Source organism: Abramis brama (assembly GCF_963993115.1).
Source record: "Abramis brama genome assembly, chromosome: 20".
NCBI lineage: Eukaryota > Metazoa > Chordata > Actinopteri > Cypriniformes > Leuciscidae > Abramis > Abramis brama.
In genome coordinates this window covers 1,219,433-1,246,618 of record NC_139982.1, presented here as the reverse complement: position 1 = coordinate 1,246,618, position 27,186 = coordinate 1,219,433, and the positions used below count along the sequence as shown (strand labels likewise).

The following is a 27,186-nucleotide window of genomic DNA, read 5'->3' as shown; positions in this document are numbered from 1 at the left end:
TGTGTTATGTTCATGTTTTACATTTAAAAGGTTAAATATTTTTTGGTTAATAATATTTGTGAAGATGCTTTAGTGATGCCGGTAAGAATAGAAAGAAAGAATTAAATAAATGTTTTGTGAATTTATTTTATTTCTGAAAGTTTTGTAATGAGCCAATCACAGTTGAGGTCAAAGTACAAGGAAGAGAGAGGATCGCGAGACGCGAGAGACGGGAGTGTGTTTAATGATAAGAGAAACGTGGTAAATGTTAATATAGCTAATGCACCCGTTTTAGTGAAAGTGTTCAAACAGGACTCTTATATTCACTTTAATGGTGATAATTCTGTCAGTGTGAGTGGCATACTCCGCACACAAAGACTGAAATTAGTGCTTAGTGCTTTGCATGGACTTTGCTAACAAGCTAGCGGCCAGCGATCTCGAGTAGTTAAGCCTGTGTGGAACTGTGAGAGTGACGATGATCAAAGACCCTGACGGAGCCGGATAGCGTTGCCGAGTGGTGGACTTTGCCCGTATCGTCAACCATGTGACTTTTCTCGTCAACCATCTTCTCTTCTCTTTAACTCTCTTCATCTTGTTTCCTGTTACTGATGCCTTTGATCCTGTCCGTGAGCTTACATCTACATTGAGTATATAAGGTACCATTTTTTTTTGTTTGGCCTGTGTGGTGAAGCAGCCATTTCGTTTAAGGCTACAACGTACCCGAGCTACATTCAGGCCTGCATCATTTGAACATTTGAAGGGTATTTCAAATTTAAAATAGAGTTTTGCCGGCTATTTTATTTTTTGGGGCCCTATTGTTTGAATGTGAATTAAATACCTTTGTGATCTGAAAAGTGAGTTTATTAATACCTTTTACTTTCTGACACACTTTTTCTAACTAAATCTGTCCTTTTTTATAAAACAGTTGTGGTTATTGACTGATACTTTAAGTTGATTAAGGAAAAGGAGTAATTTTTGAGTTAAATGTGAAAGTATTTATAAGATAAAAGTTCTTGAAAGACATTTCATTTCCGTTTAAAGTGTAAATAGTACTACTTAAATAGTGATTTAGAGGGAAAGAGTATTTCATACAATGAGTTAATAATCACACACACACACAAGTTGAATACTGATACATTTATTAGTGAAACTCACATATTTTACTGAAAAGAAAGTTAAAGAACTCAGGATAGCCACCTCTCATTATAGTGAAACAAGCTAGAGAGGCACTACATAACGTTAGTCAAAGAAGTCAGAAAGTCAACAAGAAGTTATGTTGAAATGAAATATGAATTATTGACGACGGACCAAATGCTCTCTAGATTTTGCGTCTGTCGAACTAGCGACCGTTATGCTAACGTTACGTTACACATAACATTCCTTATTTTTACACGGTCTGTCATCAATTATTCCACTTATAACACGATCACAATGTCTAAGTACAGTTGGTGTCTGTTTTATCTCCAGAAATGTTGCGGGTTACTCGGCGGTGTTGGATGGATGCAGTGTAACGTCACTGGCTAGTGGCTGGATATGCTAAAGAAGCTGTTATGAAGGACTAAAAATGACAGAACTAAAAATAAATAAATAAAAGTAGAAATAAATAAATAAATGCAGAAATAATAGTGAAAATAAATACATTTTGGTAATATAAATGGCTATTTCTGTATTTTTACATGTATTTATGTATTTATTTATGCATTTCTATATGTATTTATTTATGTATTTGTACATTTATTTATATATTTATGTATTTATATATTTATTTATTTATATATTTATATATGTATTTATTTCTACATTTATTTATTCCTACATTTATTTATTTCTGTATTTCCACATTTCTACATTTATTTTTCCCTGCGCATGTATGCTAATTGACCTATGGCTAAGCCACGCCCCCTCCACTCACTCGGACTCAAACAGTCAACATTCGGTAACAGGCGCTGTGGCAGCTGTCACAGTAGGAGACATTTCACAGGAGGCAATTGATGATTTTTTGGAGACAGAAAGATTATATATCATCTCAATGTCACCAAAAGGGCCTTAAATATGCATTGGAGGGTTATATTAATAATTTTATTGTTGATAAGGTCGATAAGCTGCAGCTCCAGACAAAGATTTACAGTTCACAGTGTAAACGTTATAGTTTGGTGCTATTTCGCTTCAAACGCTCGCTTTATACGCGTGTCCTATTCGCTTTGGATTCAAAATGTTCAAGCGTCGAACTAGACGCGATACGCGCGAATTTGACCCTCTATTCGCATTTGGTGTGAGCGCAGAAGAACAGGCTGCGATGTCAGATTGCTCTGCTGGAATGTGTGTGTGTGTCAAGAGAGCGGGAGCGATAATTTTGTTCATACAGGACATAATAACTGCAAAGTGTTTAGCCTACTTATATTTGTGTAAAACACAACATTGTGCTTTTGTCAAACTGTAAACTCTTGTCCAACTGTAACTACAACTGTCACCCAACCAAAATCACACACACACACAGTTTAAAAGCCAAAATGATCAAGAAAAAACATAAAAACGAATATAAACTGACTAACTGCAATGCATTGCAATGGACGTGGAAGCAGAGAAGGGTTAGCTTTGCATACTGTGATTGATTGGCTCATCGCGTTTGGGGGCGTGGCTTAGCCATAGGTCAATTAGCATACATGCGCAGGGAAAAATAAATGTAGAAATGTGGAAATACAGAAATAAATAAATGTAGAAATGTGGAAATACAGAAATAAATAAATGTAGAAATGTGGAAATACAGAAATAAATAAATGTAGAAATGTGGAAATACAGAAATAAATAAATGTAGGAATAAATAAATGTAGAAATAAATACATATATAAATATATAAATAAATATATATATAAATACATAAATATATAAATAAATACATAAATAAATACATATAGAAATGCATAAATAAATAAATAAATACATGTAAAAATACAGAAATAGCCATTTATATTACCAAAATGTATTTATTTTCACTATTATTTTGGCATTTATTTATTTATTTCTACTTTTATTTATTTATTTATTTATTTTTCGTTCTGTCATTTTTAGTCCTTCATAAGCTGTAAGTCTAACGTTACCTATTATTTAACTGTTTTTGTTAGTCGTTTTCGAAAGGTAGCTTTACATAAAATATTTGATTATGCTACAGTATGTTCTCTGTGTTTGGGTGTGTGCGCCTTAGTTCAATTTGGCTAAGCATTTCTGCAGAAAACAGTGATGTCATTGTCCAGCTCAGTAAAGTTACTGAGTAGTGATAATTCTTATCAAAAACTGTCATTGTTCATTTGAAGTCAGTTCAGTGTTGCTTCAGTTACGTTCAGAAACTATGTAAAGATAATCAAAGTAGTTACTTAAGTACAATTTGGTCTTAAACCGGCTCTGAAAAAAAGAGTCATTCAGTTTTCAGTTCAGTTCAGTTCTCATCTGATATTGTCAGTGCAATTAAATCAATAATATTGTTGAAAATTAAGTGCCCCTAACTAAGCAAGCCAGAGACAACAGTGGCAAGGAACCCACACTCCATCAGGTGACAGAATGGAGAGGAAAAAAAACCTTAGGAGGAACCAAGCTTATGTATTAAATAGCCTAATACAATTTATTATTTTGGTTTGTCATGCAATTTGGTTCACAATCATTAAAATAACTATGATGATCATTGAATCGTGAATGAATAAAAAAATAATAAAAAAACTGCCAGGAAGAATAAACATTAACAACATTTATTTATTATTTTTACTTATCTTGAAACTGCAATCAAATAAGTCAATGGGCGCAATGCCCTCAGGCGATTGTTATACCGATAGACTAATACATTGGAATGAATAAAAAATATTCTATGAAATATCTACAGGTGATTTTATAAAATATTTTTTTAATTATCCACAAAATTAACATTTCTTCTGTTTACAGTCTTGTGAATTAACAATAGTTAATTAAGCTGTTAAAAATTATTTTGTTTATTTATTTTATTTTTTAATTAAGTAATGATTCATTAAAATGATTTATATATACAGTGTATATATATATATATATATATATATATATTAAATTAACTGGAGCCAGCATAAAAAATAATTTTAAAAGCATTGTATAAGACATGCTAACTTTGTAAAGATATTACTAATCAGATGTTTCCTTCTTTTCTTTTACAGCAATGGACATTTTTGTTCAACAAAAACTTTTCAAAGAAATTAAGTTTTTTGAGGAAAACATTTCAGGATTGTTCTACACAGAATGGACTTTAATGGCAACCAACTATCCCAATGTTCAAAGAAGGTTCAAATGTCCATCTCAATGCAGCTTCAGAGTCTCTACACAATCCCAGTCGAGAAATAAGGGTGTTATCTAGCGAAACGATCGGTCATTTGTGGTTTAATAGTATATCAATGTTTTTTTGTTTTTTTAAATGACCGATCGTTTCGCTAGATAAGACCCTTATTTCTCGACTGGGATTGTGTAGAGACTCTGAAGCTGCATTGAGATGGACATTTGAACCTTCTTTGAACATTGGGATATTTGGTTGCCATTTAAGTCCATTCTGTGTAGAAAAATACTGAAATGTTTTCCTCAAAAAAACTTAATTTCTTTTCCACTGAAGAAAGAAAGACATGGATATATTGGATGGCATTGGGGTGAGTAAATGATTAGGAAATTTATATTTTGGGGTGAAATAATTGTAATTAAGAATTAATTAATTATCTAATTAAGACGATATTTAACTAATTTAAGACTGCTCTTATGAAAACCTAAGACACTTTTAAATAATTATCTGTGTCTGATATTGTCTTTCCCTCATTTAGTCTGGAACCAACATGGTGCTTTACCTGGAAAGGCAGAGAGAAGCAAAACCCTTCCCCTTTGTCTTGGAGCTGGACAGTTTTTTGGTGAATGGGGAAACTCTGGAACAGTTGACTCAGGTTTTTATTTATTTATTTATTTATTTTTAAATCTTTTTGTGAAGATAATTTTTAGCTAGGCTATTTTACAGTTTATAGGTATAGCGTTTCATGTTTTTATTTTGCTACACAGGACTAAATTATTGCTTATTTAAAATGAATTGCAATGTATGTACTTACTGTTTATACACAGAGTTTTTATGTGCCTCCCATTTTTGCTGCACAGGACTAAATGATTGCTTATTTAAGTGAATTGCAATGTATGTACTTATGTGTTTTTTTATTGCATTCTTTGTGAAGAGAATCTTTAGCTATAGACTATTTTACAGTTTATAAATGTAGAGTTTTGAATTTTAAGAATCTTACCATTTTATAATCTTTTAACATACCAACATTTTAGCACAAATGATTTTTGTGGGCCTCCGTTTATGTTGCAGATGTCTAACTGTTTTTTTAACATGAATGTATTTATGATTATATTAATTTCCTGGAATAAACACTTTAATTGAATCAATAAACAGTAGTGTTATTATTGTTATTAATATTTTTGTATTTTTGTATTCGTTTTTTTATTATTACTATCTAAAATGAATAACCTGTAGCATGGGGGTTGTTTGACCCAGCACTGATTAAAAACAACCCAGCAGATGGGTTAATGTATAAAAACCCAAATTGGGTTGTTTTTAACCCAGCATTTTTTAGAGTGTGGGTTTTATCATCACCTCAACTCTTTCAGTTTTTTTCTTTCATGCTGAGTAACGTTAACTGAGATTTTTTTTAAAAATAGCGATTTTGTTAGTTTGCTCAAACGACTAACATTTCCTGTCGTTTCTGCAGCAAAGCAGATTTCTGATTATCACGTGATCAGCCATTTTGACGAACTGATATTGTGATATTGTCCTGTACATCAGTTTGCAGAGATTAATTGTTTAACAAATATTCTCTTTCTTGCCCTCTCCTTCTCTATTTTTCATTTTTACTCTTTTTCTCGTCTTTGTTTCCTTCCATCTCTTTACCTCCATCTTTCCTCTATCAGTTCCAATGAGATAATTAAGCTGTACATATTACAAATGTGTATGTTGTGCTGCTTTAATATTAATAAAGAAGGCAAGACAAGAGGCAGAAAATTGATGTTTTTATGCAGTTTTGTACTAAAATGCACAGTTTAAAACTATAAAGTTGTTTACAGTGACTGTCATTTTTACAAATTTATTCTGGCAACCACAACTGCCAAATTATTTTTGTAAAAATAACAGGATTTTTTTGTATAAACAAACTTAAAGTCTGTATTTCTTACAGTAAATCCCTGTAACTTTTACAGGATTTTTTTTTTTACAGTGAGTGTAATTTTTTCAAAATGATTCTGGCAACCCAGCTGGCAAATTTTTTTTTGTAAAAACGACAGAATTTTTTTTTACAGTGCAGCTATGGTTCTCCGAGTTAACTCAACTGTGTGGATACAGCCCCATGCCTGATACCGCTGAGGAGAGATCTCCTGACGCAGGCAAACGGGACAATCTGACATCCCCGTCTCGACTTGTGGGCCCTCCATGTATGGCCCCTCAACGGGTATCCGGGAACCTCCCGAAAAGGGTGCTAAATACCTATGCTGAAGTAAGCGCGCCTTCAAAGTGACAAAGTTTTGGATGCGGGATGCTAAGCCTCCACGCTCAAAGTGTATGTAGAGGCCGTAAGCAGCATTTCATGCTCGTATGGCCGGGCAATCACTGGGAGAAATGACATAGTTGTGTGTTTCCTCAAAGGGGCCAGATGGCCAAACTCACCTATTCTATGGCGAGAGGAGGGGCTTATAGAGCTATAAGCCACGCACATTCTGGCGGGCGCTGACTTGCCTGGGCACCAAGCGACCAGATTGGTTCCCGCGTCCTCACCATAGGTTCGTGCAGTTGCCGCAGCACAACCAATGAGCGCGCTAGACAAGCTGCACTGCGCTTTAAAAACTTTGGCTTCAATATTCTCGAGAAAAGGAGTTTTTATGGAGTTAATATTGTGCCATAATTAAACAAACAAATCCAGCATTTTGCAAACAAACTCAATCTGCTTTGCAAAGGAAAACTCGACTCGCAAACAAACAGAAACTAATGTGCAAGTACAAAGGTCAATTTGAGTGAAAATGCAGTGGAGTAACAAATATATATTGTGTTTTACAAATATAAATAAATGAGCCTAGATAATGTTTCACAAATAAATACAAACCATCCTACAAATTGCATGTAATCTTACAAATACCAAATCTAGTGCATACAAATGCATATCTGTCAGTTATGATTGTGAGACACTTGGCTTTTTATGAGATCTCACAAATGCAGTTGAGCATCTTCCTCTTCTAGAACAGCAGAAACTAGGGGATTAATTTAGCGCTAGTCTCCTGGGAGAAGCGCTGATCTGAAACTTGCCTTTGCCTACAGCTGAGGAAAGGTGTGTTTCTGTCTTACTTTATCTATAATTAACCTTCTTAAGGTTTTCAATTGCATAATGTTTATTGCATATCTAGACAGATTAGCACTGTCATGATTCTGCCATCTTGTTCTTGATTTTCTCTCGTCTTGCGGCAGAATCATGACAGACCCATGTTTTCATGTGCAGCACATGGCCTTTTGTTTGGGCCATGTGCTTGCGTTGTCCCGTTTCTAACCCCGCCCCCTTGTCATCCTCGTTTTGTAAATATTACCGTATTAGTTTCACCTGTTGTGTTCATTATTAGCCTCCCTTTATAACCCCCTTGTGTTTCTCTGTCCTTGGTTGGTTCATTGTCAAACTTTGTCAAACACTGTTTATCGTTGCTGGTCTAGCTTTATGATATACCTCTGTGAGTACTTTGTCTGGAATCCTGTTAAACGTATGGTGAGAATTGTTTTGCTGTTAGTTTCTGTCTAGTCATCGTCAAGTCGAGTCTTAGTCTAGGCTAATTGCCTCTTGTCTTGTTTTGCCCCCTCGTGGGTTTTGTTTTCTCTGTTTTGTCTACAATAAATTGTGTGTGAGCATTCAGTCTGCTTTTGGGTTCATCTACCTTCATCCACATGACAGAATGAACTGACCAAAGAAGAACCCAGCAGATTGTATGTCCTCCCTTTCCAAACGTCAATTAAGGCTCCGGGAATCCTGGTGGACGCCGTCTGTCTCCTATACGAAGAGTGGCGGGAGTTTGTTTCCCCCTCTGTCTGAACAGGAGGAGCTGTTTCTTCGCCCATACCGGGAGTTGGTGGAGTTTCACAGTCGGGAGGAGCTGCAGGCTTCTTACACGGGATCTCCTTCTACCATGCTTCCAGTGGTCCCGGAGGGTCGAGTCCTAGCTGTCGTCACTCAAGGGGATCAGGTTCTCTCTGTTTCTTCTCCCGAGGTTTCATCCACACCCGCCGATCTCCGTGGCAAACGAGGGAGACGGATCTCTTGGGATTCTCCGTCGGAGTCATCCTCGACCGAGTCAGCGCTGCCTGAGACTGCCCTTCCAACTCAAGTCACAGATCCCGCTGAGCTTCTCCAACCATTCACTAGTCCGGCTATGACTTCCACACCGCGACCTAGGAGAAAGAAGAGGAGGAAGGGAGCCTCTCGTCCTTCATCTCAGCCTGTCCCAGAGCACGCACTGCAAGTGCTGTCCCAGAGCCCGCTACTGCAAGAGCTGTCCCAGAGGCCGCTACTGCAAGCGCTGTCCCAGAGGCCGCTACTGCAAGCGCTGTCCCAGAGGCCGCTACTGCAAGCGCTGTCCCAGAGCCCGCCACTGCAAGCGCTGTCCCAGAGGCCGCTACTGCAAGCGCTGTCCCAGAGGCCGCTACTGCAAGCGCTGTCCCAGAGGCCGCTACTGCAAGCGCTGTCCCAGAGCCCGCCACTGCAAGCGCTGTCCCAGAGCCCGCCACTGCAAGCGCTGTCCCAGAGCCCGCCACTGCAAGCGCTGTCCCAGAGCCCGCCACTGCAAGCGCTGTCCCAGAGCCCGCCACTGCAAGCGCTGTCCCAGGGAGCCTCTCGTCCTTCATCTCAGCCTGTCCCAGAGCACGCACTGCAAGTGCTGTCCCAGAGCCCGCTACTGCAAGCGCTGTCCCAGGCGCTGTCCCAGAGCCCGCTACTGCAAGCGCTGTCCCAGAGCCCGCTACTGCAAGCGCTGTCCCAGGCGCTGTCCCAGAGCCCGCCACTGCAAGCGCTGTCCCAGAGCCCGCCACTGCAAGCGCTGTCCCAGAGCCCGCCACTGCAAGCGCTGTCCCAGAGCCCGCCACTGCAAGCGCTGTCCCAGGGAGCCTCTCGTCCTTCATCTCAGCCTGTCCCAGAGCACGCACTGCAAGTGCTGTCCCAGAGCCCGCTACTGCAAGCGCTGTCCCAGAGCCCGCTACTGCAAGCGCTGTCCCAGGCGCTGTCCCAGAGCCCGCTACTGCAAGCGCTGTCCCAGAGCCCGCTACTGCAAGCGCTGTCCCAGGCGCTGTCCCAGAGCCCGCCACTGCAAGCGCTGTCCCAGGGAGCCTCTCGTCCTTCATCTCAGCCTGTCCCAGAGCACGCACTGCAAGCGCTGTCCCAGAGCCCGCTACTGCAAGCGCTGTCCCAGAGCCCGCCACTGCAAGCGCTGTCCCAGAGCCCGCCACTGCAAGCGCTGTCCCAGAGCCCGCCACTGCAAGCGCTGTCCCAGAGCCCGCCACTGCAAGCGCTGTCCCAGGCGCTGTCCCAAAGCCCGCTACTGCAAGCGCTGTCCCAGAGCCCGCCACTGCAAGCGCTGTCCCAGGCGCTGTCCCAAAGCCCGCTACTGCAAGCGCTGTCCCAGGCGCTGTCCCTGAACCAGCTATTGAAGGCACGGATCCAGAGCCTGATGTCATGAGTGCCGCAGAGAGGGCCGCGGCTGATTCGGCTGCTGAAGCCGTTTTGCGGTCAGTGTCAGCTGGTCGGGAGTTGCCTATCGTCGTTGCTGCAAGAACATTGTCTGAGTATCTGTCGAGTTTAGCCAAGATCCTGGAAGTTCCTACCAGAACTGGCATATTGTCTTGTCCCGAGTCCACTGTGTCAGAGGGCGCTATTCTGAATCCAGCTGCCGTGAGCGCCGTACCCCAGTCAGCCGCAGACGACGATCTCCCCGATTCAAAGATGTGGAGCGTTGGTACTGTGCCGTCTTCAGGGAGCTCAGTTCTAGCTTCTGCTCCACAGTCACCCGCAGCATCCCCTGTCTTGTTTCCTGTTGTGCCGCCTCCTGTGTCACCCGTCAAGATTCCTGTCCCGCCGCTTGCTGTTTCTGTTCCTGTGTCAGATTCCACCCCTGTCAGGCTGCCTAGTGTTTCCCCTAGCACCCCTGTCATTTCCCAGCCTTGGACTGTTTCCCCCAAGACATCTCCTCATTTGTCTCCAGCCAAGTCCCCCCGGATTCCCCGTCCTCAGCCCTCGTCCCGGAGACCCAAGACCCCCAGTCCTCCCATCCACCCTGGACTGCCCCCTAAGGACTTTGTGTTCCCCCCACCTCCTCTGCCTTGTTTATTGTTTTTGATTTTGCACCCCAACCCTGTAATTGTTTATTCATGTTTGCCGTTGTTGTTATTTGTCATGTTTTGTTGGTTCGTGTCCTTGTCACAGTCTGTTATGTCTCATGTTTAGTTCCCCTTGGGGAGCGTCTGGAAGCCGCTCCTTAAGGGAGGGGTTCTGTCATGATTCTGCCATCTTGTTCTTGATTTTCTCTCATCTTGCGGCAGAATCATGACAGACCCATGTTTTCATGTGCAGCACATGGCCTTTTGTTTGGGCCATGTGCTTGCGTTGTCCCGTTTCTAACCCCGCCCCCTTGTCATCCTCGTTTTGTAATTATTACCGTATTAGTTTCACCTGTTGTGTTCATTATTAGCCTCCCTTTATAACCCCCTTGTGTTTCTCTGTCCTTGGTCGGTTCATTGTCAAACTTTGTCAAACACTGTTTATCGTTGCTGGTCTATCTTTATGATATACCTCTGTGAGTACTTTGTCTGGAATCCTGTTAAACGTATGTGTTTTATGCAAGGCGTTTCAATCACGCGTAAAGACAGACGCGACTCTCATTTAGGTGTCGCATTACGCCTCTGTATGTTGTTTTGCATTAAATAAAATTATTTAAAGCACATGATTTTATACATAAAATAAAACATTCACAAACCTGAATTGTACAGAGGAAATGCACTAATTCTGCGACACTGAGAAGAGGAGAACTGTTCTGGAGACTGGAGAGAGTTCAGCCCGCGCTCACTCAAACGCTGAGTTATCGTCAGAGGGTGGGGGAGGGGTGTGTTGTTTTAACTGAGGAAACTTACTCAATTTCTTAGTGTTAAATATATTAATATTGATTTTAATTCAGAAATTTCACAAATATATTGTATTATAAAGAAATAATTGGTTAGTCAAATACTAAATTCTTTTAGTGAAAAAAACTTAAATATAACTAAATTTTAGCTAAAATTAACTTGGATTTTTAGTCAATTATTTTGGTATGTTTAACTCAAACAATCAAGTAAACGATATTCAGAGATTTTATTAAGTTAATACAGTTAAATATTACTGTAATATTTACTAAGCCACAGAATTATTTTTGGATAGGGGAATCTATAAGCTGAAAGCTCTGCCATTATATGTTGCTTTTTAATTTTTTGTAAAAACGTTATTATTATTATAATACAATATATTTGTGAAATTTCTCTCAACATATTTGAGAATGGAGAATTAAACTGATCTGTTTCAAGAAACAAAAATATTACTTTATTTGCTGTTTGAACTCTCCAGTCTCCAGAACAGTTCTTCTCTTCTCACCGTCGCAGAATTGGTGCATTTCCTCTGTGAAATTCAGGTTTGTGAATGTTTTATTTTATCTATAAAATCATTCCTGTCCTTTAAATCATTTTATTTAATGCAAAACAACATACAGAGGCGTAATGCGACACCTAAACGAGAGTCGCGTCTGTCTTTTCGCTTGATTGAAACGCCTTGCATAAAACACACAACTTTTTTCCTAATGATAATGAATATAATTAATGTGGATGATAAAATGTCCTCAGAACTGTGCACTGTTAGTTTATTGGCAGGTTATGGAGTCAGTCGCTCGCAGTATCTTTCGGCTGTGAGTGAAGCGCTGGACGCCGTCTGAAGTTTGAAGTTCCCCCGCAGAGGCGAGTCTGTCCGGCACGAGAACCGGCGCTGATCCGGTGGACACTGGATAACAGACTGGTTGATTACACTTGAATTAGGCTACCTGAATGTTTAAATGTTTCATTTTTACTTCTAAAATGTTTGTTAAATGAGTTTAAATATAGGCAATATTGTATAGGCTACATGTTCAGTGTAAACTATGCTGTATAGCTGTACTCATCGACAATAAAGGCCAGTGTCATGTATACTGGTGGTTGTATGGAATACTATTTTTTACAAAGGTTTAGAGGAAATAAAAAAGTTAATATAACTCATAAATAAAAAAACATTTCATATTTAATAACATAAAAAAACTTTTTTAAACGTTAAATTATTTCTACTCTATTTTATTTGTTAATGTACCAGATGCAGTTACTCAGATTTACTTTTTTTTTTTTTACTTGCATTTACTCTATTCATACAGTATATTTCATTGATTTCACAGCTTTAAAATTTACTCAATTTTGAGTGTAAAAATGTTTCACCAAAAAAATTTAGGAAATAATAGTTCAACTTTTTAGTGTGTGAATACTAAGTGCTAATCTGTCTAGATATGCAATAAACATTATGCAAAAGAAAACCTTAAGAAGGTTAATTATAGATAAAGTAAGACAGAAACACACCTTTCCTCAGCTGTAGGCAAAGGCAAGTTTCAGATCAGCGCTTCTCCCGGGAGACTAGCGCTAAATTAATCCCCTAGTTTCTGCTGTTCTAGAAGAGGAAGATGCTCAACTGCATTTGTGAGATCTCATAAAAAGCCAAGTGTCTCACAATCATAACTGACAGATATGCATTTGTATGCACTAGATTTGGTATTTGTAAGATTACATGCAATTTGTAGGATGGTTTGTATTTATTTGTGAAGCATTATCTAGGCTCATTTATTTATATTTGTAAAACACAATATATATTTGTTACTCCACTGCATTTAATGAGGCCATTATAACTGTGTCATGAATATTTTTCTTGACCTCAACTACAGTGGTACAAATTTAATTTGTCATTAAAATGTTATAATGGCCTCATGACAGCCAGTAGCTCGTAGATCTCCGGTTGGCGGGCCAGTCCTCCACCCCGTCGTTCAACGCATTCAAAAGCGGATGTTACCGAAAGCTACCTGTACTGTTTGTACCGTTGAGCTTCCTTCTCCTGGGTTGATACGAAACGCTGCTTGATCGGTATGTAGGCTACATGGTGTAGGATTTATTTGTTTTATTTGGGGTTAACTATTTTTTTTTTAAATAACAGGAACTGGACAGGTTCAACTGGAGATTGACTTCAGCCGCAGAACATTTATTCACTAGCTGCTGTTTTGCCTGGACTGCTGTTTCCTAATGTATATGTTTTGAACATTGTACCAGCCACTTTACTCGATTGCCGCACGCCCGTCCTGGACAGCTGTTTGATTAAGGTGCATGTTTTGAACATTGTATCAGTAACTCTACTCAACGCTTGTTCTGCCTTCACGGCTACTGGGCAACCACGGCCATACGGTCAAATGTGAGCTGTTGTATGCAGGCTAGTATTTCAACCGGTCTGAATGTAACTTAACTGAGGGGGTTGGCTCTTTACAGTTATGATTTGGCTGATTAAGTTGTTTTCTTTTCTTTTTGTTATGTTATGTTGCTTTCAATTTAGTTAAGAGTTGCATTTTTGTTTTGTTTTCGTTTTGTTTTCATCATCGACTTTAGTTTATCTCATTGGATAAACTAATTTAGTTAAAGATGTATTTATAGTTGTTTGATTGTTTTATTACTGAATTTGTTTTCCTTGGCCAAGGTCTCATTGTATGTTAATTATACATATCATTTTGTTTTTCTTGGTTCATTGAGAAGTGTTTTTTTTAAGAACTATATATTATTTTTCTTGTGTACTGCCGTTCTGGAACCATTGCTGGTTCTGGCAGTTTGTCTATTTTGTGATTAAGATTATTTCAGTTTGCTCTTTTTATTTAAATATTATATTGATTTTCTTCTGTTGAGTGAATCCCCTTTGATCGTGTGTGTTTGTGTCCCTGTTTCAGTTGCTGAGAGCCGAAGGTGGTGGTGTTGGTGCCCGGGTGGTGGTGTCCCCTTCCTGCATGCTGTGTTGTCTACCACGTTTCCTTTGCTGTGTTCACTGTCGTGTTTTTCAGTGTTTGTGTGTTCACGCGGGTGACTTTTTCCTGGGATTCCTCCCTGCCTTCATGACTCCCTTCTCCACTGGTAAGCCTCAGCAGCAATTATAATTTGTCACTCTGTTCTCCTCCATAAAGTATAAATGTCAAATCAAATCAAATCAAATCAAGTATATTTGTATAGCGCTTTTCACAATACAGATTGTATCAAAGCAGCTTCACAGTATTAAAATAAAATAATACAACAAAGTTTGTTTCTAGTGGAATTTATTGATTGATAGAATAAAATTAAATATCCCCAAAATATCCCCAAATGTGTTTTAAAGTATGAATTAAATTTAAATTTATATTTAAATTAATTATTGAAATAAAGTTGTTGTCCATTTTCAAAGTTGAGCCGTTGAGCTCATGGTTTAGGCTAGATTTGAAAGACACACATGATGGAGTTGTGTATTTTGTCCATGTCTACAGACGTGTGTTTCTATCTCCTCCCCTTGTGTGTTAAACTCTATAAAGAGAGAGAACATCTACATTCTCCACTCTCGCCTCTTCTGACACAGAGAAATCCAGAGATTCAGTTTCTGCTCTCACAGTTTGAGTTCATCATGAAACTGCTTGTTCTCCTTCTGTTGCCTTGCCTCTCTCTGAGTGAGGTTGTGAAGGACTTTGCTCTATGCAGACAGTTCTTTTTGAATGAAGTTCCTCCTCAATTCACAGCACCACCACCATGGTTCACCTCAGTCAAGGAGATCTGTCAGTGTCTTCGGGACAACAACGATCAGCCTAACTATTTTTATGCAACTTTGTACAACACAACAGGGAAGATCCCCATCTACTCTGCGTATGTGTTCAGGAGGAGCATAGATGTTGGGAGGTGTAATCCTTGGTACATCGAACCTCAGGTAATTATTCAACTGTATATTATTGTAGTTATTGGTCACACTTTAGGTTTCCTAAAACTACTATGTACTTACATCAAAAAATAAAGAACAATATAGGCTTATAGTGTTGATGCTGAGGATGATACGGGTAATATTAGCACAGGTATGTGTGGGTTTAAGGGGTTAACAGTGTTATTATAGATGTAATTACAGAAAATAATTATAGACGTAATTACATGCAGGTCATGTTTAAATACAAGTATAAAATATAAAAACATGTACCACAAAAAGTGCATTGTATCAAATGATTTATTAAAATGATAGAACATAGTTAAAGACACCTAAATTAAAGTGGGACCAGTATATTTATTTGAAATGACAATAATTGACGTGAATTTTGACTGAAAGTCTGAGTTGTTTTTTTCTCTCTCATGTCCTTTAGCTGGATGGAGGTGCTGAGGCATGGATGGCATGTAAAGAACATGGCGAAAACCTTAATAAGCAGGCTATGAATATTGACTATATAGGCTCTGATAAGTTTGGCATTGGCTATCAGAAAGGTCACCTCTACCCAGTTAAGCACACAGACAATCGTCTCTCCATGCTGGCCACCTCCACCCTGACCAACGCCGCTCCACAGGACAAAAGTTTCAATCAGGGTAAATGGAGGGTTCATGAGGGCAAAGTTATTACTGATCTGGTGAAAGCCTGTGATAGAAATGTTGAGGCTTATGTGGTGACTGGTGTAGTTCCTGATCACAACATACCACAACTGAAAGATAGAGTGACTGTCTCAAAGTATTACTGGAGAGCCTTCTGTTGTCTGAAGAACGGTGAGAACCGGTACACAGGGAAGGGTTACTTTGGACCTAATCAAAATGATGTAGTGGAGGAATTATCAATTACAGACCTACAGACACGGCTGACCACAGATTACGGTGTGAATATTGTAATTTTCCCAGGCCTACCAGCACCACCACCCACACCACCTCCTAACCGCAAAATACCCCAGGAAGTTGAAGACTTTAGCCTATGAGCTAAAAGTGGATGATCTGGCATCTACATCTCTGACTGGAGTTGGTAATATCTGGAATCAGATCTTCATACTCTAGATCATGACTTCATAATCCTGTCCTGCCTTTCTGTTATTTTAATGAAGATCTCCAGCCATCTTTGTCCACTTCACTGTTTCACTGTTACTGGATTAACATGTGTGTGTAATAAATGCTGGATGTGTAATCAGTTACATTTAATAAAGACTGTGTGCAAATGTGTCTTAGGATGTATTAACACCAGGAAAGTCCGCTAGTTCAGCTTTGTTCCGGACCAAATACAATGTTGATTTTTGCTTGTTTGGTGTGGTCTGCTTTCACACTGCTCTTTTTGCAAGTGAACCAAAATGTGTTAAAACCACACGTGTGCTAAGGTCATCCATTCAATGGACAGAAATTCTCAAGCAGGAAGTGCAAAAACAGGCAATATTTATTATTTTACTGATTTGGTGTTATCAGCTACTAACGCAATATGAAGAAACTTATGAGCATCATATAATACAATGTCATCTATACGATTGTGACAGGCTTAGTTAAGTGATTGACAGTTGTGGTGTCCTATCAGGGGGGGGTATGGTCTATTTAATGCGGGTTGGCTGTATCCTGAGATGCGTCACGTCTTTGCTCCGCCCCCTCGTGCGTCATCCACTAGCGCCTCAGGTATGTGCTGGTAGCAAGTGTTTGAAATCGTGTGTTTAGAACGCTACTGATGTGTTATCTCTTCAAATTGTAGCGTTTCATTTAAGCACTTTTCCGACGGTGCATTTCATCAGCTCAGAATAGGTGTTTGCCCACCCTTCAGGTATGTAGTGATGGCCAAATGAAGCGTTTCGAAGCATTATTGCTTTCTGATACAATTGTGTCGAAAATGGTTCATTAGCCTACTCGAAGCTTCATTCAGATAGAAATTGCAGCACCATCTCCTGGTGAAGTAAATGTAATGCAACAAAGCTGACAACCATAAAATGCAAGTAACGCCCCATTTATTACGTGTTTACTGAGGCGATCAAAGCTGAACCAGTGTTAGTGCTGTGAAACTCATTTATGTAGGTGAATTTTACAGATACTGATGAATTTCATGTGTTCACCTTGATAAAAAAACATTAAGCATGATGTGTGTGTGTGTGTGTGTAATTATTTCTTTAGACAAGGACAGAAGATCAGACCAGCTTAAAAAAAGTTGGAAACCATCACAGAAATTCTAATGGTTTATATTAAAATAGGAACCATTGGCTTTTACCATTTAAACCACTACATAATTCTTTTTTGTAGTGTGTTTGGGACATATTCCATTGGGATTTAATGCCCCCACCAATACAACCCAACACATATCAGTAGACCCACAGAGACCACTAGAATTCCCATTACAACCAATAAAATTCCCATGAAAACCATTAAATCCAATAGAATTTCTGTAACGGTTTCTATAGTTTTTTTTTACCTTCACTTTTATAAGAAATACAGCCGCCAGGTTTCAAACCTGTCAACACTGGATTGGGCTGTCAAAGCAGTCAGGTGGTTCACTACAGGAGTGAACCAGTAGGTGTGTTGGACATCGGCTGCGGCTGGATGTAACCGATCGGCGAGAGTAGCCGTGTACAGGCGGGAGGAGCTGCAAACGGAGACGTGAAGTCGGACACTTTCTGGTTCCCGTAGTGACCGCTCACGTGGTGTTTGCATACTTTACCACAGCTGAAGTGAAATAAATGCAATATTTGCCAAATAATACACAGATGTTTCAGAGACATTTTCATTCAATACTTTATGCACAGCTTTATACAGCGTCTGTTTGAACAAGAATAAAGTTCAACATAAGGTACTATCAATGAAGTGGAGTCTACGTTTTTTAAGCAGTTTTAATTTGATAAACATGACACAATATAACATGACAACGACATGAAAAGAGTGTTCACTATTATAATAAACTGATTTGAGAGCTTTAGAGGAACTAAATGTGTTCGAAATAAACACGAAACACACGTGATCGTTGTCATGCGGTGAATCTGGCCAATCGTGGAACAGCTGTGTCGTCATCAGCCCTCGTGCAGCCGCTCTTGAGAAGCTGCGCTGGCTGAGTTCTCCGGCTACTCTCGAATCGCTCTCGCGGTGCTTTGATGGCATACGTCACAGTCACGTGGCGTCGGCGCTGCATCAAGTCGGACAAAATTTCTAACCAGCATGCACTGCTTCAAGTCAGCCGCCGATCGGTCTGCGCAGAGCTGCATGAAGTCGAACAAGCCTAGTGTGTTTGCTTCAGAAGTCATTTTCACGTGACTAGTGACGTAATGATACAAGCTCCGAAGCAGTGGTTCATTGCAAGGACCGTTCGAGTTTGAAGCAAGCTTCGGAGCGTCGGTGTCAGACGTAACATCACTACAGGCATGTAAACTGTCCCTGTATTGAGTGGTGGTTATGATGGCGTGCAGTATACTGAGCCGCTATATCACTGTTAATGCGTTGCTTCCTGTACCCCAGTTAATCGGTGGTTATGATGATCGCGGTAAACAGTAGCCTGTGGGGATTATATGTGGGGTGATGTCGTCTTTTGGTAAGTGGCATGTAAGATGTCTGGAAGATTGTAGTGGAAAGAGAGGCACTAACATCTTGCTGCTTCTCTTTAACCCTTTATGACCTACCATAGAACAGTTCTGCCAGAGTATATCTTTGTATTTTTACATGCTGTGCTGTCATTCTTTTGAGCATTTTCATATGCCATACATCAAAATAATCCTTACTCTCCCAATTTGAAGGCTATATTTGTAATAAATCAATAGTAACTAGATAAATATCTCAAAAGTGCAATAAACAAAAGGAAAAAAAAATCTTTTTTTTTTTCTACATATTTTATTCAATACAGAAATTTGATAAATGCCAACCTCAAACTTGTCAATGTGAAAAACGTGCATAAAACAATTTTAAACTATACAGAATTGATTTGAACTGTTTACATAAATTAGTTTCTAAGATACACTCATTTATAGGTCTGTACAAATTGCGTAATATGCGTTTACAAAAACAAAAGAAAAACAAACAAACAAACAACACAAAAATGCATTGCACATTTCTTTCTTTGGCTGCATACCTGGCTTTCTTCCTGATAAAACAATTTAAAACTATACAGAATTAATTTGAACTGTTTACATAAATTAGTTTCTAAGATACACTCATTTGAGTCTGTACAAATTGCGTAATATGCGTTTACAAAAACAAAAGAAAAAAAAGAAAAAAAACACAAAAATGCACTGCACGTCATTTCTTTCTTTGGCTGCACACCTGGCTTTCTTCCTGGGACGGATCTATTCCTTCAAGAAAGTCGGTTTCGTCCTTGAAACGGAATCTGGAGCCGATGAGCAGACGGAGAGTTCATCTTCATCGGACGCAATTAGTATTGCCAAAACATCCGCGTCCGTGTACTTTCGTTTAGACTAGACATAATGTTACGTGCGCGTGTGTGTGTGAATGTGCTTGCATTTGTAAAAGTGTATTTGTGAGTGTGTAAAGGAGAAATAAATGATAAAATGAAGCAATGATAAAAAGACAATAACGAAAAGAAAGAAACATACCGGTACAGCAAATGGGAGTCAAACGCATGGTCAAATGACGCAGCTTGTGACGTCACAACATGTGACAACCTTTGGGGTCATAGTGCACAGAACGTGATACGTCAATGAGCATCGGAAGATGTAACTATCAATCGCAGATCTACAGAACATGTGTGCAAAGACGTGCAATGCATTTTTGTGTTTTTTTTTTTGTAAACGCATATTACGCAATTTGTACAGACTCATTAGAGGGTGAAAACAACGCAACAGGAGCATGTTGGAGGCTTGATCTGAACATGTTACATCTCTGGTTTTGTATGCAAAAAAAGTTATTGAGCTAGCGATTTGGTTTCAGTTTCTATAGGCTCTTAAACAGACACACGCAAACGGGAGCGCCGGCGCTCCCGTCAGTCTTAAAGGGTTAAGGCGTTCGTGAGGCGCGGGTCCTCCCTTTCGTCCTCGCTCCTCGGGACCATTTTGCTGGTTCCCTGCACAATCTCCTTCTCGTTCTTCCGTGTTTCTATGAACTTGAGTCCACCCGGATAACCACGGTGCTTGCGCTGCCCTCCGTGTCGCGCTGATCGCGCCGGTGTTCTGTCGATTTGCGCTGCCTTGTCGAAAAATGCTACCCGAAGCGCGAATCGATCACAGAGAATGTCAATTCATTCTACCCTATGCGTTTCCATATAATGGTGTATTTTGACAGTGTTGTTTTATTTAAAACAGGGTAAGTGTATGGGAAGCATATTTTGATATTTTAAATGAAGCAATTATCACATTTGATATAACAAGTAAAAATTATATACAAGTAAAAATGACATAATTGTAAATATACAATTATAATAAAATTCAAAGTTATGAGTACCTACTACATGCTGCACTGTACTGTTTTGTTTAAATGGCGTGAAAAGTAAAAATCATCAAATATTCATATTTGACCTGTCAAAGCAAACCTTTCCTTGGTAACTGAACTTTATGAGTAGCATATTCTGATAGACCAACATGCCCTATCAAATAATGCTCCCAGTGCAAATTCACTTTATTTTACATCACTACTCACTCCATATGCACTGTATGAATATGGAGAGCATGTTGACAGATACTTTGTCATCTTCAAGATGTCAGGAGTCACATATTCTGTAATAGCACGTCAAGAGTAGCATATTCTGATAGACCAACATGCCCTATCAAATAACTACTCACTCCATATGCACTGTATGAATACTTTATTCAGTTTATTTTACAGAAGCAGAACACTATGCCAGCCCTAGAAACAAACATTTTAAAAGTACTCTGAATCTGGCAAAACAGTAAATTATTATTTATTTATTTAAAGCCTTGTGCCATTTCACACAACATTAAAGTTAGGACATTCTGATTATGTGTCAAGTACTACCTACTTTGTTCACATTCACACTCTCTGGCACTTTTTGCACATATATGTAGCACAACTATCTTTTTCATATTTGGCACATTCAAAATGTGCCCACCTACTGCACAAATCACACTGCACCTACAAAAAAATAAAAAGCAGCATTAGATACATAAAACTTCACATCGAGGTACAATATATACACATTTTTATGTTATACTTTACCATTTCAATCATGCTCTGATCTGCATCTTTCTCAAGCAAGGAGCATACCACGCAGTAATCATCTGCATTCCCTAGAAACAGTGGGTTTAGTTTGTAACTGTGGCAACTTCATTCTTTCTGAGTAAATGAATCATGGTACTCTACAAATGTTTAATTTGTGAGTAAGAAAGAAAATGCATTTTACCAAGTATTCACACACATACAGATGGATGACAATTTAAACCAGGGGTTCCCAATTCCAGTCCTTTTGCCACAAGTCACACGGGTTAAATAAGATAAAAAGGCACATTACCAAATTACGGTTATTTTCATCTGATCGATCGCTTTATATGATGAACAGATTGAAGTTTGGCTTTTATTCACATATGAACATTGATCACCAAACATAAACAGAAGCTAAACTGAAACTGCTTGACACACGAGAACAAACCTCATTGGTTCGCACAGAAGCTCAAATGCATCACCTTTAGTAGTTTGCCACTGACCTTTATGCTGAAGCAATGTACAAGCTACTTCTAATCGTGCCATGTTCATGTCTTGTGCAGATGTCTGGACAGTAATGATGACTCCACTCTTAAGATAATCTTCAGCAAACTACAAAATGACATTTTAGCAGATAACAGTAATTTTAGAGGTTTTTAGAGGTAAATGATATGCAATTGGTAGTATTAGCATAATAACATTTGTACAAACACATTTACCCTTAACACTAAAATGCCACAGCTGCTGGAGTCCTGCTGCTTGTTGTGCTGCATTGTGTGCACCATCCATTTCTCTCCCTGTTCTCCACAGCCTGTCAGCTTCAAGAAATTCCTAATTATTGTTTAAAAAAAAAAGAAAGAAAATAATATAACAGAGACACAGATTCTATTAACATACAATCTGATCAATCTGTATGCTTTTAAAGCTAAAACATTCTCACAAGCACTGTTACCTCCAGTTCCGAAGAAATTTACGCTCATAGGCACCTTCGTTTGCCAATGGATCTATCAGCAGAAGGACCTTGTCAGACATGTTGACGATCTAAAAATATTTAGTAAATTAATGTTATTCTCTCATCACATTATGACATTTATATTTATTTAAAGGGACTGTAAGTAGGATTTTCTCCCATCTAGTGGTGAAATTGTATTTTGCATTCAAACGAATAGTGCTCTCCAGTGCCTCACTTTTCCAAATGCGCGTTGCATCTACGGTAGCCGTTATGTACCAAAAAGCTATGACAGGATGTCTTATAATAGCACTTCGAGTTTTTCTTCGGGTGAACAGGTTTGTTATTTAAAACAAACTGAAACTTGAATCAACGAAAAAAAGAATGTTACAGTATGAATTACTGACTGTGAAAAACATTAACTATGGTAATTAGTAGTAATGCCGCCTTTATTCGTTATATTGTTGAAGTACGTGCATTGTTAGATATCATCATCATCATCATCCGTGCCTTCTCTAACGTTACTTTACTCAATAACGTTAGCTGCTAATCATCAAAGAGCCTGTTTAACTTACTATGAATAGAATAGATAAATAGATATAACTATAAATGTTCTACTGTCTATATAATAAAGTTCACAACCAAGCAATGAAAAAGAAGCTTGTAATTAAGACCGTAACATTGACTTACCTGTGGAGAAGAAAGCAGGCAACTTCAGCGTCTCTTTTGAAAGCTTTCTCCTGCATTAGCTATCCCGACATTAACCCTTATTGTAATCTCCGGTCACGTTTCCTTTTACGGTCTATTTTGGACTTTTTCGACGACGAGGACTCCTTATCCTGTGACTCAGCATATGTATGAATGAACGGTGTATAAATAACCGTGCAGTGCAGTCTTTTAAACTTGCCGGGGCAGTGACAAGCGCCTCTCTCTGCTCTGCTCCTCCGCTTCTGCTGGCTTCAGTTGTGGAAGGAGAAACGGAAGGAGAAACGCAGTTGTGGAAACGCGTTGGCCTAGTACTTTTTGTCCCTCTCTGCTATTATAGTTTTTCAAGATGGCGGAACTACATGGAAGCCTCCGTGGACCTACCCGTCCCATATAAAGATAATAAATTCTTCGTTTACGAGGACAAGTCTGATCATTGGCAGAGGTATTTGGACACCATTGAGGGCATATTTATGAATAAAAATATTGATTTTAGATAATGAAATACCTAAAAAGCTACATATTGTCCCTTTAAGAGATTGTTGTTTTCAAAGTGACTGAGCTGTGCTGCATCAAAAGTCAATCAAAATATCTTTATAAATGATAATTTATGTAAATAATTTTGCAGTGTAGAATGAACAATGAAAGGTAACCAAACCACTAAAATCCAGTGACCCCCAATGTTTACTGGGCATATCCACTCTTCTTCCACTGGAAATTTCATCTGAGGAATGGTTTTGATAAAGATTATTGATAATTTATATGGCAATATAATAACTGTGACAAATAAATTACCTTTCTGATTCCCTTGAATTTTCCAGAAAACAATGAACTCGCAACAACAGCACAGAGCTGATGAACAGGTTTCTGTGAAAAACAATAACATTTTATAATGCAAAATTGGTAACACTTTAATAATAATAATAATAATAATGTTAATCTTTGTTAATGTTAATTTCAACATACTAATACTTTATTAAAATCTTGTTAACATTAGTTAATGCACTGTGAACTAACATAAATAAACAATGAACAGCTGTATTTGTATTAACTAACTTTTACAAAAGATTAACAAAACCAATAACAAATGTATTGCTCATGGTTAGTTCATGTTAGTTAATACATTAGATATTTTGCACATGAGTTAAAGTAAGAAAATATCTATAAAGTATGCAATATAACAAAGATGAAAAATATCTAAAGCTAAATAAATATAATTCCCACTTGCCTGTTGTTTTTTAATGAGAAGGTGCACGTATGCATCAATAACCTGCATTGAAAAAATACATCAAACCAACATTTCGATTTTCTCTTTTGATACATTTTCAACACTGTAGTTTGGTATCTTACGTCATCAGCCAGCCACTCAGTCCCATGCAGTGTACGGAGGGATGAATCATACAGCTTATATGGTCCAACAACCGCTTCCACCTGGCCACAGTCTCCTGCAGCCCACAGCCTTCTAACTGTAAACACAACGTCAATGTTAAATCACTTACATATTTGACTGATATAGACATTACTGTTATATGGCCAGAAGTACATGGACACCTAAAAGGCATACTTATGTGCCTGTTTAACATTTACTTTAAACCCATGACTATCTATATGGAGTTGATCCAACAAAATTGGATGCACACAATTCTCTAGAATGTCAATTCTGTAGCATCAAGATTTCCCATTAATGCAATATCCATCAATTACAAATGGTCTCCACATACTTTTGTCAATATAGTGTATTTGAGAACCAGTGACCAACGGGTCAGAAGAGCCAAAAGGCCAACATGAACAGTTTGAACAGCTGTTTCAAGCAAACAACAAACTTGGTAGACCAAACAAATGACCAACCGGTCAAACTTGCTAATATAGAACTCAGAAACTACAACCTCTTTCTTCTGCAGCATGTTCCTTTATATTCAGTGATGAACCTTGTGGATGCTTCAGGATTCAAGATTGTTATTTGTTACAGTTATACAACATAGTAGTATAAACATAGTAGTTTAAACATAGTAGTTTCAATGTCAACTTGGCCTAGTCTCTAATGATTGTGTAATTAAAAATGTGGCAGAATAAAGACTACATGAATAAACTGAACAAAAGAAGAATGTATGGAGGTAGAGATTTAGATTTTACCTCCAGTGTTTTGTCGGGGCTCTGAAGGTTTTGTTTTGTGGCAAAATGGACAACTGAAGGCCTCTGTGGAATGGAAATGTCTTCAGTCATCCTTTCCAAATCCTCTTCATTGGTCAAAGAAGGAGGGCTACAGGAAAACGAACAGTCCATGTTCTCTTTTGGGACCTTGTGTGATTCCTGCCTGGGGACTGGACCATCATCAGTTTTGCTCCTTCTGTATGGCTTGATGTGGTTTACATTGTACTTGCTCTTTAAAGTAACACCTTCAGAATTAGACAATGTAAGAAGCTTGCCACATATAGACTGAATGGCATAGGGTCCGGTAAAATCAGGCTCAATTCTTCCTCCTTTCCTTCCCTGCTCATGTTGAACAGAAGCACCTCATCTCCAACACCATACACCGTATTTTTGTACTTCTTTTGTACTCTTTTTGCATAGGCCTGCTTCTGTTTTTCCTGAGACTTGGAGATGTTTTCCACTGTTGTTTTTTTAGCAGTGTAGGGCTGACGATTTAAAGTGTTCATTTATTTTGTTATGAAAAAAATAACAACTTAAATGATTAATTGATTCTAATGATTTTAATGGATGAATTTTATGAATTTATTTATTTTATGGAACATGAAATATTTTTAAGAATGTTAATAACCAAACTGTTTTGGTCTGTAAATATATCTAAATATCAATTCATATGCAGCCTCTCGAAAAAAAGCATGGCAGTTGTAGCCTATAAGTTTGTGTAATAAATTCTGTTGAATCAAATAAAATATTTATTTCTGAAGCTAATTTTCTCATTTAACTTTAAATTATCATTTTTGGGTAATTTCCAAATTTGATGTGCGATTGATTAATTAGATAAATCGGCACATCACATAATCAATTTGTTTTTGTTTTTTAAATGTAATCGCTTGACAACCATATATATATATATATTTGTAATCTAACTTTGCTAAATACTGTGCTACAGCTCTGACTGCTTAAGAAAATGCAATTAAAATTATTTTTAAGAATTTGCAGGAAAACTTACCGGCATATCAACAGGAACCTCAGATGGGAAAACTGCCTCTCTCCCGTACATCAAAAGAAAAGGGGAGTGTTTTGTGGTGGTGTGGAACTTAGACCTCAATGAAAATAACGTAGCATCTAAAAAGACATCCCAGTTGTTCTGCTTCTCATTGACCAATTTTGTGAGAGCTCTAAGATGTAATTAAGAAATGCAAAATAGACCAAATTAATCCTCTCTCAGGAATAATTACAAATTTCTTTCTCCAACCATGTACTGCATAATTACTGATATTAATTATATAAAACATAAGATATAAAGTGAATAAATAGTAATACATTGTATTTGTGAATAATATCAATTATCCATAACAAAACAATCCTGTGTCATTAACATACTAAACATTAAAAAAACGTACCTCTTTATGTTGTCATTTGTCTTCTCGTCTAGGCCATTGGTTTGGGGGTGATAGGCAGCTGTGACACTTCTTTCAATTAATCTCTTTCGTTTATCAGGAGAACCAGCCATGGATTGTGATAGTCCATCAATTTTTTCCTCATAGCACCCGAGACACCACAGGGAAGGTGGCAAGGTCTGTGTCATGTCATTTGTGTGTATATTATATATGTATGTATATTATATATGTATGTATATTATTTATTTATATATATATACACACACACACACACACACACGTGTATGTATATGGACATTCAGTCATCATTTGTAATATAGTAACCTGTCTGTGTAGGTAGTTTAGTGTCTGAGCAAATAAACTCACTTTGTTTGGCCTTCTTTGTTATTGCATTGTTATCTTTAGCTCGTTAGCTTACCCATACTCTACTGTTTGTCCTAGATATGAAAGAAAGAGAAGGCGGGATGATGCTAAGGCCGCTGTTAGAAGCCCCACAGGTGCAACTGAGGCAGATCCTCTTGAATCCTTGAATTGGCTGGTGTTGGAGCAACATTAAAAATACCAAGTTTCACTAAGGGGAAGTCTCAGTTGCCTTGTGCATGTGTTGACACCTCACGGCAGTTGTCAAGAGTCCGCATACATGTGGAATGAGTTATGGGTCAGCTTAAAAAACTTTCAGATACTGAACACTGTAATACCCATCAGCCAAGCCGATATGCTAGATGACATTTTGACCATATGTGCTGGTCTCAACTACCTAAGGAGGACTGTGCAAATGTGAA

General features: G+C 38.4%; 2 protein-coding genes across 2 annotated transcripts; one reads left to right on the top strand and one right to left on the bottom strand.

Annotated features, from left to right (window-relative positions):
• The first annotated feature begins 14,102 nt into the window (after positions 1–14,102).
• On the top strand, positions 14,103–17,366 carry LOC311071054 (endonuclease domain-containing 1 protein-like). Its single transcript, XM_084095266.1, has 3 exons — positions 14,103–14,236; positions 14,665–15,050; positions 15,472–17,366. Exons 1-3 carry the CDS (start codon positions 14,113–14,115, stop codon positions 16,063–16,065), a joined length of 1,104 nt encoding a protein of 367 aa, XP_083951392.1. The 5' UTR covers positions 14,103–14,112; the 3' UTR covers positions 16,066–17,366.
• A 3,646-nt stretch (positions 17,367–21,012) lies between these two features.
• On the bottom strand, positions 21,013–23,012 carry LOC311071566 (uncharacterized protein). The gene is made up of 6 exons (XM_084095967.1): positions 22,842–23,012; positions 22,155–22,243; positions 21,922–22,033; positions 21,706–21,814; positions 21,221–21,291; positions 21,013–21,136 (listed from the first exon to the last, which is right to left on the bottom strand). Exons 2-6 carry the CDS (start codon positions 22,232–22,234, stop codon positions 21,035–21,037), a joined length of 474 nt encoding a protein of 157 aa, XP_083952093.1. The 5' UTR covers positions 22,235–22,243; positions 22,842–23,012; the 3' UTR covers positions 21,013–21,034.
• Between the last annotated feature and the right edge of the window lie 4,174 nt (positions 23,013–27,186).